Source organism: Harpegnathos saltator, unplaced genomic scaffold (genome assembly GCF_003227715.2).
Source record: "Harpegnathos saltator strain DR-91 unplaced genomic scaffold, Hsal_v8.6 scaffold772, whole genome shotgun sequence".
Classification (NCBI taxonomy): domain Eukaryota; kingdom Metazoa; phylum Arthropoda; class Insecta; order Hymenoptera; family Formicidae; genus Harpegnathos; species Harpegnathos saltator.
In genome coordinates, this window is record NW_020230618.1 from 392919 (window position 1) to 403784 (window position 10866).

Here is a 10866-nt window from a genome sequence, read left to right on the forward strand (position 1 = left end):
TATCGTGACCGTTTCTTTGGATAATCAGTAAACGCGAAATCAATAATGCGGTTCAATGTCAAAACTAGAATAGCCGCACAATGCTAATCACTCCGATTAAAGTTGATTGCGTCGATATCGAGATTACCCGCACGAAACTGTAGAGAACGTTGCGGTATAATCCGGAAAAAATTTTAATCACCCGATTACTACGTTATGTACGTACTCGTATCATGGCTGTTACGACGGCCTTGTTGATAAATCACAAAAAATAAATAGATAAAAAAGGACCATGTGTCGATCGCCGCGGAATCCGGGCGGGCCGTTACATCGTCGGTCGGCTCTCGCGCGTGCTGCGCGAGGGGGAGGGGGGGGGAGAGAATTACACAAGCAGGAGTCGCTTTCACTTGGCACACACGCGGTCGCTCTCGCGTACGAAGAGGGAGGAGGACGAGGAGGAACGGCTTCGCGTCTATTTGCTGCAGCTCCGCTATTTCGGCCGGCGTTGTCGCTCCGTCCGTCGAGGTCGACAACACACGCTCTAATTTGACGTTCTAATTTCGCGTAACCGCGTTAAAGCCAACGTCGCGGAGAGAACGGCAGCTTAAAGAACTGCCGCTGCACGCGAGCGACGGACGAAGGCAGCGAGCGGGAGAGGGGGGGGGGGCGAGAAAGGGTCTCTCCTCGGAAAGGAGCGTAAAGCGGACTGAAATTTAAGTTCCGACCGCGTGTGGTGTGGTTGCGTCGACGCAACTTGCCGAGGATATTCGCCGTGCGAAGGACTACCGTAGGCAACGGAGGCTCCGATTAAATAAATCGCTTCGGACCTCCCCCGCTTTTTCGAGATTTGCCCGTGATTCGCCGCGCTTGTCCGCCGAATTCGAAAAAACAACTTCACGAATATGGCGGATATCCTCCGATCGTTTGCGGTATCTCGCATATCCTGCATATCCTAAAATGTTAACACGTTGACCGTCGCCACGGGGATTATTTCGAGGCTCAGCTCAGGCTCGAGTCGGCAAAGACTAAGCGGCGACTAAGCGCGACTCGTGCGAAGCGTTCGCTCGATCCTTTCATCGGCTGTCATCACTTTGTCACTTGCGCAGTCGGTTGTAACGCAAATTGGCGAGATCTTAGCGGCGATATTACAACGCTGCTGATCACACACACACACACACACACACACACACACACACCGGTGACCAGCATGCGGCAGGTCCGCACGCGTTAATAAAGGGAGCTGCTCGCTCGCTCCCTCACGGACTCGGAAAGACACACGAACGGAAACGTCGGGCTATCAGACAATTCCGCGATTGTCCCGCCGAAAGCTCATCGCTCCACGCCCTAATGAACTTTTACGTAACTCCCGATGAACCCGACGCGGCTCAATGCTTCTCTCTCTCTCTCGGACTTTCTCCTACACGAGTCGCGTCGACGGTGAAACTACGCGCGCGCGCGCTTTTCCAGTCTCATGTGTTTCCTCCGGATCTAGAACTGAGCTTAAGGACCTACCTAGCTACCTACTTACCTACCTATCTATCTGTCTACCTACATACCTACCTGGCCGCCTGCGCCGGAGCAATTACGGATTAAACGTACGACCGTCCCGAGATCGTTCGACGCGGGCGCCGCCGCTCCGTTTCTCACAATCGAAGAATCCAGCTCGAAAGTTCCGGGCGCAGCTCGCGCCGAGATTGAGGTTTCCTCCACCTCTCGTGTGCCGCCCCCTTCCCCCGGCCCCTCCCCCCCCCCTTGAACGCGAATTCGTTGCTTTACGATCGCGATTCGACGCCACTGCTTTCTCCAACCCCCGGCTCGTTGTCGCCGAGTTCCAAACGTTCGCCACCTGTTCCCGATTCCGCGCGCGGTCGATTCACGGCTCGTTTCGGCTCGCGGACGGCGTCTCGTAAAAGCGCTTTACGAGCGGCCGATGGACCGAGCGAACGCTTTCCGTCATTACGAGCGTCTCGCGTCGTTCCCGGGGTACGAGTGTGTTTCGCCGGCGTGGCCGCATTGCGAACGAGCGACCTCCGCGAATATGTCCCGCGGGTGCTTCGCTCGACCGAAAAAGTCCTTCTCGTGCCGGTTGGGTTATCTTGATCGAGAGAGAGAGAGAGAGAGAGAGAGAGAGAGAGAGAGAGAGAGAGAGAAAGGGAAGTCGCGAGAACGATATTTTGCGCAGCCCAAGTCACCCCAAGTTCTCGTCATTATCGCATGTTACTCGTCGCCGTCGACATCCGTCGGATTGCGTAACGCGGAGTCGACGTGGACGGTTTCATCGATTACGGAATTACGGCGCGAGGCACGTACCAAGGCGAGCTGCTGACATAAACAGAGCGCGGCTTGCGTAATCACGCGCATCGATAAGCGCGCGCGCGCGCGTGTATCGTTGGCGGAAGTGCGTGCCGATGACGGCCGCGTGGGATTTCGCCGTTATTCGTGTCACGGCATAAACTAACGGCAGATTTAACTCGGTCTGGCAGGTGCCGACTGGCAGGTGGCCGCGAGTCCTCTCCCGCTGGCCGTCCGTCCTTTTCCTTTCGTCCTTACGGCCACGTGAGTTTCGCTTTCGCGGCACGCGCGCGCGTGTTCGAGTGCATAAATATTTATGCACGGTGGAAGACTGTCGCGATGCGTTCTCGTTTTCTCCTTCCTGTTTACCGCGTCGTAATCACCGTCGGTTCCTTGGCTCGTCGCCGGCACTCTGCAGCAGCCACTCTGACCGCTCTCGCTATTTTCGAAATTCTGCTCGTCGGCGTCACCCGCGCTCACCCGCGGTCCGCCATTTCGCGAGTCCGGCGTCGACGGCTTTTGCATATTTTTGCGTATTTTTGCGTTCCTTCTCTCTCTCTCTCTCTCTCTCTCTCTCTTTCTCCTTGTTGTGGTATATGCGCGCGCTTACGTGTGCTTGTGTGTTTTTCCGAAGTACAGGCGCGATACGGGTACGTCGACTCGATTGCGTCATGTTTGGACTCGAGACTGCGGGGAGACGAAAACTTTCCTCTTCCGGGCTGATAATTTCACGCACCGGTGAGATTAAATAACATTCCGTCCACGTAATCGGCCGCACTCTGGTGATTGCGACAGAGGGCTGACGGATCGCTGATAAATTGCGCGATGCGCGCGACGCGTTCGCGGATCAAGTCGCGATTCAAAAGTTAGCAGCGCGAGTTAACTCGGAACTATCTCTCCTATCTCTCTCTCTCTCTCTCTCTCTCTCTCTCGCTCTCTCTCTCTCTCTCTCTCTCTCTCTCTCTCTCTCTCTCGCTCGCTCTCCGTCTCTCTTTGCCTCTCCCTCTCGAATCTGCGGGAGTGATCGATTACGGTGTTACAAAATATCGGGACCGACCCGTGTCACTTCGGAGGAAGTTCGTCCGCGTCCGGCGAGTAGCCGAGCGCGCACGCGGCGACAACTTGGAAATTTCCAAACGGCGACAACTTCGATCTCGCTTATCTCCGCGTTACACCGGCTATAGTTCGGAATTTTACTTCCACCCCGTCCCGGATAGTCGTCCGTCCGTGAAGTTCCCTTTTCAGCGTCTTCGTGCTCTGCTCCTTCGCTCGATCGGCCACACTCCGTCCGTTATCGATCCGATAACCGTGCCGAGACGCGACGAGACAAGGCGAGGAAGATGCATGATATTTTTTGACGTGCGGCTCGTAATTTCGCTCGCTGAGGTCCACTCGCACGGCTGCCGAGAAGAGTGTCGCCAGCAAGAGTGCGACGGAAAGAGCATGGGCTAGAGGACGGGAAAGAGAGAGAGAGAGAGAGAGAGAGAGAGAGAGAGAGAGCTGGAGGGCGAGAGGTGGACGGGATTACCTGTAGTTGGGTCGCGTTCAAGTTTGAAAGCAGTTTGCATCTTAATTAAGTAATGATACCGCGGCGAGGACAGTCGATGAGAGCGCGCGCCGCTTTACACCTTTGCGCTCTCTCTGTCCCTCCCCAAAGCCGCAATATGCTCGCGATACCGGCTGGCGCCGGGCTACGAGCCGGGCGCGCGCGCGAGCGTGCACGTGAAAACGCGCGAGAGCGCCTCCTTCGTGCTAAACATCCTTAAACGGTTTCGAACTAATTTTCGTGGATTAGAACCACGAAGGTAGCGAGCTACCCCGAGCGTGCGACTTGGCTTAGTATTAAGATGTCTCGTGTTACGCGATCAACAATATCAAGTGGGTGGACTGCCTCTGTGAGAAGGAGATAGAGAAGTAGATACAGCGAGGGGTAGTCGAGGGAGCAGGGGGAGCGAGCGAGGAGGAGAGAGTGACGTCGCGGACGTCGAGGGATCCGGGGGAGAGATCCCAGCCGGAGTCGATGAACTCGCGCGTGCTTTGAATGCGCGCGAGCGTGTGTATTCTCTAAGCGTCCGTGCGCCGACTCGCCGCGGCTTTTCGCCGCGGCTCGCGCGACGCGGAAATGCAATTGTCGCTCCTGAGCGATCCCGGGAAATCTTTGCGGAATATTTATCGCACGCGTCGGCGTCGTGCGTCGGATCGCACGTACAAGAGTTTTCTCCGAGTAATTTATGCCGAGGGTTACCGTTGACTCTCGGGGATGCGTGTCGTGCCGCACACAATGGCGCTTGTAAAACAATGGCAGCGGGCTAAGGAGAAACAAAAAAGTATAGAAAACTCGTCAGACTCTGGATTACGTAGGAAAAAAGGCAGAGGAAACGCGAAAAAACGAACAAATGAAAACGTGTTGCACAACGGAGCGAAAGCGCGCGCGCGCGCGTGCTTGGGGATTTATAGATTACGCGTTTAGCAATCTATAGACGGCGCGAAGCTTCGAATTGAATTGGTAACTTTTTAATCTCGTGTGTATATACACAGTTCTCTAGAGCAATTAAGGCAACCCGCGGCTATGCGCGGATCTCTGCGAAGCTAACAATTTACAGTACGAGCCGGCGAATGGGATTGGAAGATGAATCGGATTAAAGTTAAAAATTCGTGTGTCAGGGAAATCACAATGATGGGAATATATAACCGTCACCGCTCGCGCTCGCGTTGCAGAGTGGTACGGGACGCCGAGCGGTGCGTCCGGGCGAGTTTTTAATTTAAAATCAGCCTCACCTGTTACACACACACGCGAGCGCGCGTATGCATACGTAATCGCATATAATCGCGTCGTCATAAATAGCACAGAGATCCATCTCTCTAACGCGACTTTTCTCTTTTTCTGTTTCAGGTAAGCGAGACTCTCTGCGTTCGATCCATCCAGCGTAAATCCCACGTATGTAATATCGCCTCGCATAATTGACGAGGATAATTGCGGGGCGGTCGCGCGGAGCGAATCGAGCCAATCCTTCGTTCGCTCCGCGCAGAGGCAGCGATTTTTCCGTTTCCTTCGATTCGTCCGGCTGCATCCGATCCGTTGCGCGCGATTGCCTCGCGATTTATTCGCCATAGTGTCCGGATGAGTACACACACACACACACACACACACACACACACACAGACGCACAAGCCGCTGTGCAGCGGCGGCAGCAGCAGCGGGACCGGCGCGAAGCGTCTGTTTCATTAATTCGCCCCACAGGCGTTTAATTCCAGCGTGCGATTCGCTCGGAAACTCCGCGCGCGACCTTTCGGAAAAGCCGAAACTTTCGATACCACGGTAAGTTTTCTCGCGGACCGGCAGGGGGCAGGGAGGTCGACTATCAATAGTTCATTTATAAGTTTGACTTTGCCCCGAGTTCGTCGCTCTATCGCGGAGTATCCGGTTCGCGCTTCGCCCGCGATTTAATGCGCGACTCATTTTTACGAAACGGTGGTCTGCGAAATACACACACACACACTTATACATACAATACGCGCACATGCACTTTTACACACATGGATACATATACACAGAGAGGCAACTTTTTAATCTCGCGTTGAGCTTATCCGTAACGCAGTACGGTATAAACGGCGGAAGATTGCTCGCCAAATGCATCATAAAGTTAGCGGCGCTTCGGAACTTTGAATCGCACGCCTAATTGCATTCCGCAGATGTGCGCGCAAGCGCCGCGCCGCAACAAACGTCCGCCAACGGCTCTGAACCCCCGTTTATTTTCGCCCGTCAGCTAATTCCTCCGTTAAGTTCGTTTCCCATGCTCTGCCGCGCGCGAGAACGGACGGTTCGCCGCTTCGTTGGCCTGTCATTAAGAGATTTGATAAAAATATGTAACCATGTACGAAATTTTTCCTTCTTTCTCGGCGAACTTTTCTTCCGTCTCGCAAGTTACTTACCAAAAGGTAGACTCAAAAATATCTCGAACTTTCAGACGAAGATATTAGATTTCTTCATCAACATTGGATCTCTTAGGTCTAATCTTACATCTTTCAGGTCAGGAATCTTTTCGATAAAAACAGAACTTAAGAATGTATAATTTTAGCACTGGAGGATCACTTTTGTGTCCATCGCGCGCGATTACTTTCGGACTTTAGCGATAATGGTCGAACCAAACGAGCCGATTATCCGCTTCTGAGGCAAAACGGATTCATTTCGTCGTCAAGATCGCGCGAGATCGCGGAGGCCTCGACATATTCGACACTTCTCCCGAGAAACCACAGGACGTTTCGCATATTCTCAGAACGCCGCACGGGAGATAGAATGTTCGATGGGTACGCTAACTTCGTGCGTATTATCGTGCGAGTTGGAACGCGTACAATTTCGGAAAGCGTTGGAGTGGATGGTGGGCGAAGAGCAAGTTCACCACAGCCGAGATAAATCGATTTCGTTGCACGCTCGTGAAAAATCCCACGCGGCCACTCGCGTGCAATTTGTAGAGGAAGAGAGAGAGAGAGAGAGAGAGAGAGAGAGAGAGAGAGATGGATAGATAGATAGGTAGGTAGGTAGGTAGGTGGGTAGGTAGGTAGGTAGATAGATAGATAGATAAATAGATAGATAGATAGATAGATAGATGGATGGATAGTCGGTGAAGGGTCAAAACCACGAACCGAGCGACGTGATCGCGCGGATCGCGCGCGTGCTAATTTCGCGTGCATCGCGTAAATAAACGCGAACGATAATTGAACGCGCGCGGATCGTATTAATATTTGACTACTGCAACGTAAATTCGCGTCCGGGGCACTTGACCCGATAAAACGTTAGTCGCGCGAAATGACGTCTGCTTGCGCAGGATAACGAGCGAAATATTAGTTTGCCTGACGCTTAAGCCGCAAAAAGAAGCCGAAAAACACACGTCACCTGGAGACGCGCGCGCGCGCGCGCGCGCTTGACGTTTTACAACATTTTCAGCGCACAACCCCCGCCGCGAATATTAGCCCGGGACGACGGACGGTCGGCGGCGCGAGCTCGGCAGATTGCCGTTATTGAAACTCTCGTCGGCTAGCTGTCCGCCCGAAATCTGTACAAATACGTTATTGAAGTGCTGCACTTTTGTTTACGCTCGAGTCGTCGTCCATCTCCGAAAATTCGCTATCTCCAAAAATGCACATTTGTCATGAAGCGATAAAAACGCGCGCGCGCGGAGCCGCGCGAAATGCAATCTTTTTGATTTATCGCTCTCGTATTTACCCTGTCGGCTCTCTTGATTCCGCCAAGTGGGATTTGATTAAAAAGCACCGATGCGCGCTGTCGCGCATCCGCTCGCTTCAATTATATGTAAATGCCATCCGCTTTGATTCCGAATCGCGCGCGTGCGCGCACGTGTGCACGTGAACAGCCGGAGAGAAATATTTCTTTTGTCGAACGATTCGCGCGCGCAATTTTTATTTCGAGTGTCGTACAAACCGATACGCGATCCCCCCTCCCCTCCTCTCTCCTCCCCTCCCCCCGCCGTGCCTGTGCCACCGACGGCGGTCGTTGACGCGAGACGGGGAAGGTCTAATTAACGGCAAGGACGGGAAGTTTCTTCAGATATATATATATATATATATATCCTGCTTTGTAGCAGCTCGCGCTGCAGAGCTGCTGACTGAAGCTCGCAACTAACTGAAGTAGCGTCTTTGGAAGGATTCGCTACGTCAATTTATCGCAAATCGACAATGCGTCGCGAAACGTACACAGAACAAGTACGTACGCGAGTCGAACGGCCGCGGCGAGTCGAACCGAATGACCCGAAGTACCGCAACTCTCCCTTTACCGCAAATTGGTACACATAGCGTTCTCCCCTTGCCTAAATTAACGGTACATACTCCATCGGGATTTTCCTACATCGACTACGACGACGACGACAACGAAGACGTCGACTGGCACGACGTTGAGAATACATCTGTCGATGGCGAAATTTGCTTCGTCCGAAATCCCGCAGTTTCGACGCACTTCTCGCTTACTTTCCTTGACGATCGGCTCGGCTTCATGCTATCGATACATATCACGTTCGGCTTCTTCCGTCCGCGCCTACGTTGTCGGAGGATAAGTCAATGCCGGAGGGGGGGGGGCGCACTTGCGCGCCCCCCGGCTCCAGCGAAGCTAACCCCGCGACACTTAGGACTTTTACGTGAGCGCGTCGCGACCGAACGCCCGGGGAAAGCTACGTGCGCGACTCGATGGCCAGCTCTAACGCATTTACAGCGTCGCTGCGCCGTAAAATCGAGCAGTAAAGGGGTTAACCGAAGAACCCATAGCGCCGCACGTTCGTCGATTCCCGAGCGGTAAGCAAAAGGTGGGCCGAGCCGACGGGGTGGGCAGTAAAGAGCTCAGGTGGTCTCGTTCGTGAGCGGACCAGCGGCTGAAGTGGCTCGCACGAGAGGTCTAAGGCCGAAGTTTATTTCGGCGATCCGTGAACCGCGTGATGGCAGCGCCCGTGATGCGTTAATCCTTCCCCCCCCCCTCCCGTGTGCGGATCATTCGGCGCGTCCTTCTCGCTTTGGAGGATTGCGGAATTGGCGGGGATTTCCCGTCCGCGAGAAACGCAGTGGTCTTTCTGCGCTAGGAATTGACGTAGGGAAATCGCGTCGCCTTCGCGTCGGCAGATCATTTTATTTTCCGTTTCGTTGGTGGGGAAAGTGAACTCGAACGACGCCACGAGCTCTTAAACACACCGGAGCGGAATTTGGGACTCGCGAGAGTTCGAAATTCTATTCCCCCCCGACCAAGACAGGCCGCGTTCACCTCGCTCATTGCTAATTCGGCCAAACTTTTTTCCTCGTGTACTTTGCACGACCCTGTGTATGAAGAAAGTGAAATCTAAAGTTCCGCATCTCCCGTGCGTAACTCGGAGTAACTTTGAGCCGAAGTTTTGCGAATAATGCGCGAACTCGCGTGTATTAATTAAGTCAAGTTGACGGATTAAACCGAGGCGAAGCGAGGCAACTCGAATCCACCATCGACGATCTACAACGACGCCAGCAGGATGCACGCGCGAAAATCTCTCACCTCTGCTCGTGTCGAATTCCTTCTCGGGCGTCCCAATCGCTCGTATCTTCGCGATAACACGAAGCCGCGGAAGTTGGCCGGCCGATTTCCTTCCGCTCCCGCCGCCGACCGGCGGGATCCCCTCGACCTGTGCTTGCCCGCGTTTGCGCGAACTGCGAGATATCGACTCTCTGGAAATCCCCTCGTTCAAATAACGTTCAAACTTCGCAGCAAACGCAGCCACGGCCGCGCTTCCGGCTATCGTTGCCCGGCCGCCGGTGGTGGACTTGGCACAAGTATGTGTATACGCGTGTCCGTCGCGAAAGGGAAGAGAGTAAGATAGATAAAGAAAAAGAGAGAGAGAGAGAGAGAGAGAGAGAGAAAGGGGGGGGAGAGATGAAAGAGTTGAGAAACCGAGGTGGTAAGCCATCTTCTCGCGTCTTTGTTGACGCTTTCCCTGCCGGTCGTGTATAGCTTACTTCGCTTCTGCGTAGCTTCTACTTCAGTTAGTTCGGCATATATGTATATACCCACCTACACTGGGTACTTATCTCTCTCTCTCTCTCTCTCTCTCTCTCTCTGTCCTCTATTTCTCCGCACTTTGCGACGACTATTTGCCTCGGAACTCGCCCGCGCTTATCGACTGCTATTGCCGGCCTTAGTCGCGAAGGTAGCGACAGAGTCGATCGGGAACGCCTTTCACGAGAGATAGTAAATGAGAGAGAGGAAGAGAGAGAGAGAGAGAGAGAGAGAGGGGGTGAAGAAAGAAATCAGAAAAAATTAAAAGGTGTAATCCATATCTTTTTCTATCTTGGAATTCGATAACTCGCAGTGAGAACGTTTGTCGCCGTGCCACGCCGCCGATATCTCCCGGACGGCTTGATCCTAGACGATAGACGTCCATTTGTATCCTTTACGTTCGACCGGCTGTAGAGTGGCACCCATCCCGCTGCCATCCTTCTGCGTGCGCTCCGGCGGCGCTCGGCTTCGCCGTCTCGCGTCGTTGTTTGCGCAACACCATTAATAAATCGCGATTACACCTCGCGACGCGGGAATGGAGGCCGGATCAAGCGAGTTGCGAGTTTCCAATCGCCGCGATATCCGGTCGGCGGCGCGACAAAGATCGATCGGTTTCGACTCGACGACGACGGAGACGACTCTCCGGGTGCGCTACGAGCGAACGAGAGCAACGAGACGACGACGACGACGACGGGGCGGCAAGAAGCGGTGCTTTTCGACGAGCCCGATGTCGCGACATCTAATAAAAGCGCGTGGCAAAAAGCGACCGTCCGATTCTAAGACGCCGCAGCGACGCCGCTTTCTTCATGTTGTGCGCGCGCTCGTGACCGCGGGGAATTTTCAGACTTACATTTCTCTTACAGCCGGTCTCCGGTGTACAGTAGTTTGTTCGCGAAACTTGTAACGATCGCGCCGCAAATATTTGTCTCCGAAAATGAGAACGAGGAGAAAAGGCGGCGGCGCCTCTTTCTATCCATCTATCCACCTAGCTATCTATTTATCTAACCATCCATCCGTCTCTGTCTCGCCCTCTCTCTCTCTCTCTCTCTCTCTCTCTCTCTTTTTCCGTC

The 10866-nt window shown here is 53.8% G+C and overlaps 1 protein-coding gene across 2 annotated transcripts in view; it reads left to right on the plus strand.

Moving 5' to 3' along the window:
* The window catches only part of Fur2 (furin-like protease 2), a 61168-nt gene extending 55765 nt beyond the window's left edge, over window positions 1-5403 (plus strand). For both annotated transcript variants that reach the window (XM_025306231.1, XM_025306230.1), the window contains exon 3: window positions 5165-5403. In XM_025306231.1, coding sequence (XP_025162016.1) covers window positions 5165-5236 — 72 coding nt within the window. In that variant the 3' untranslated portion in view covers window positions 5237-5403. The remainder of the gene's footprint in view (window positions 1-5164) is intronic.
* The last annotated feature ends 5463 nt before the right edge of the window (window positions 5404-10866 follow it).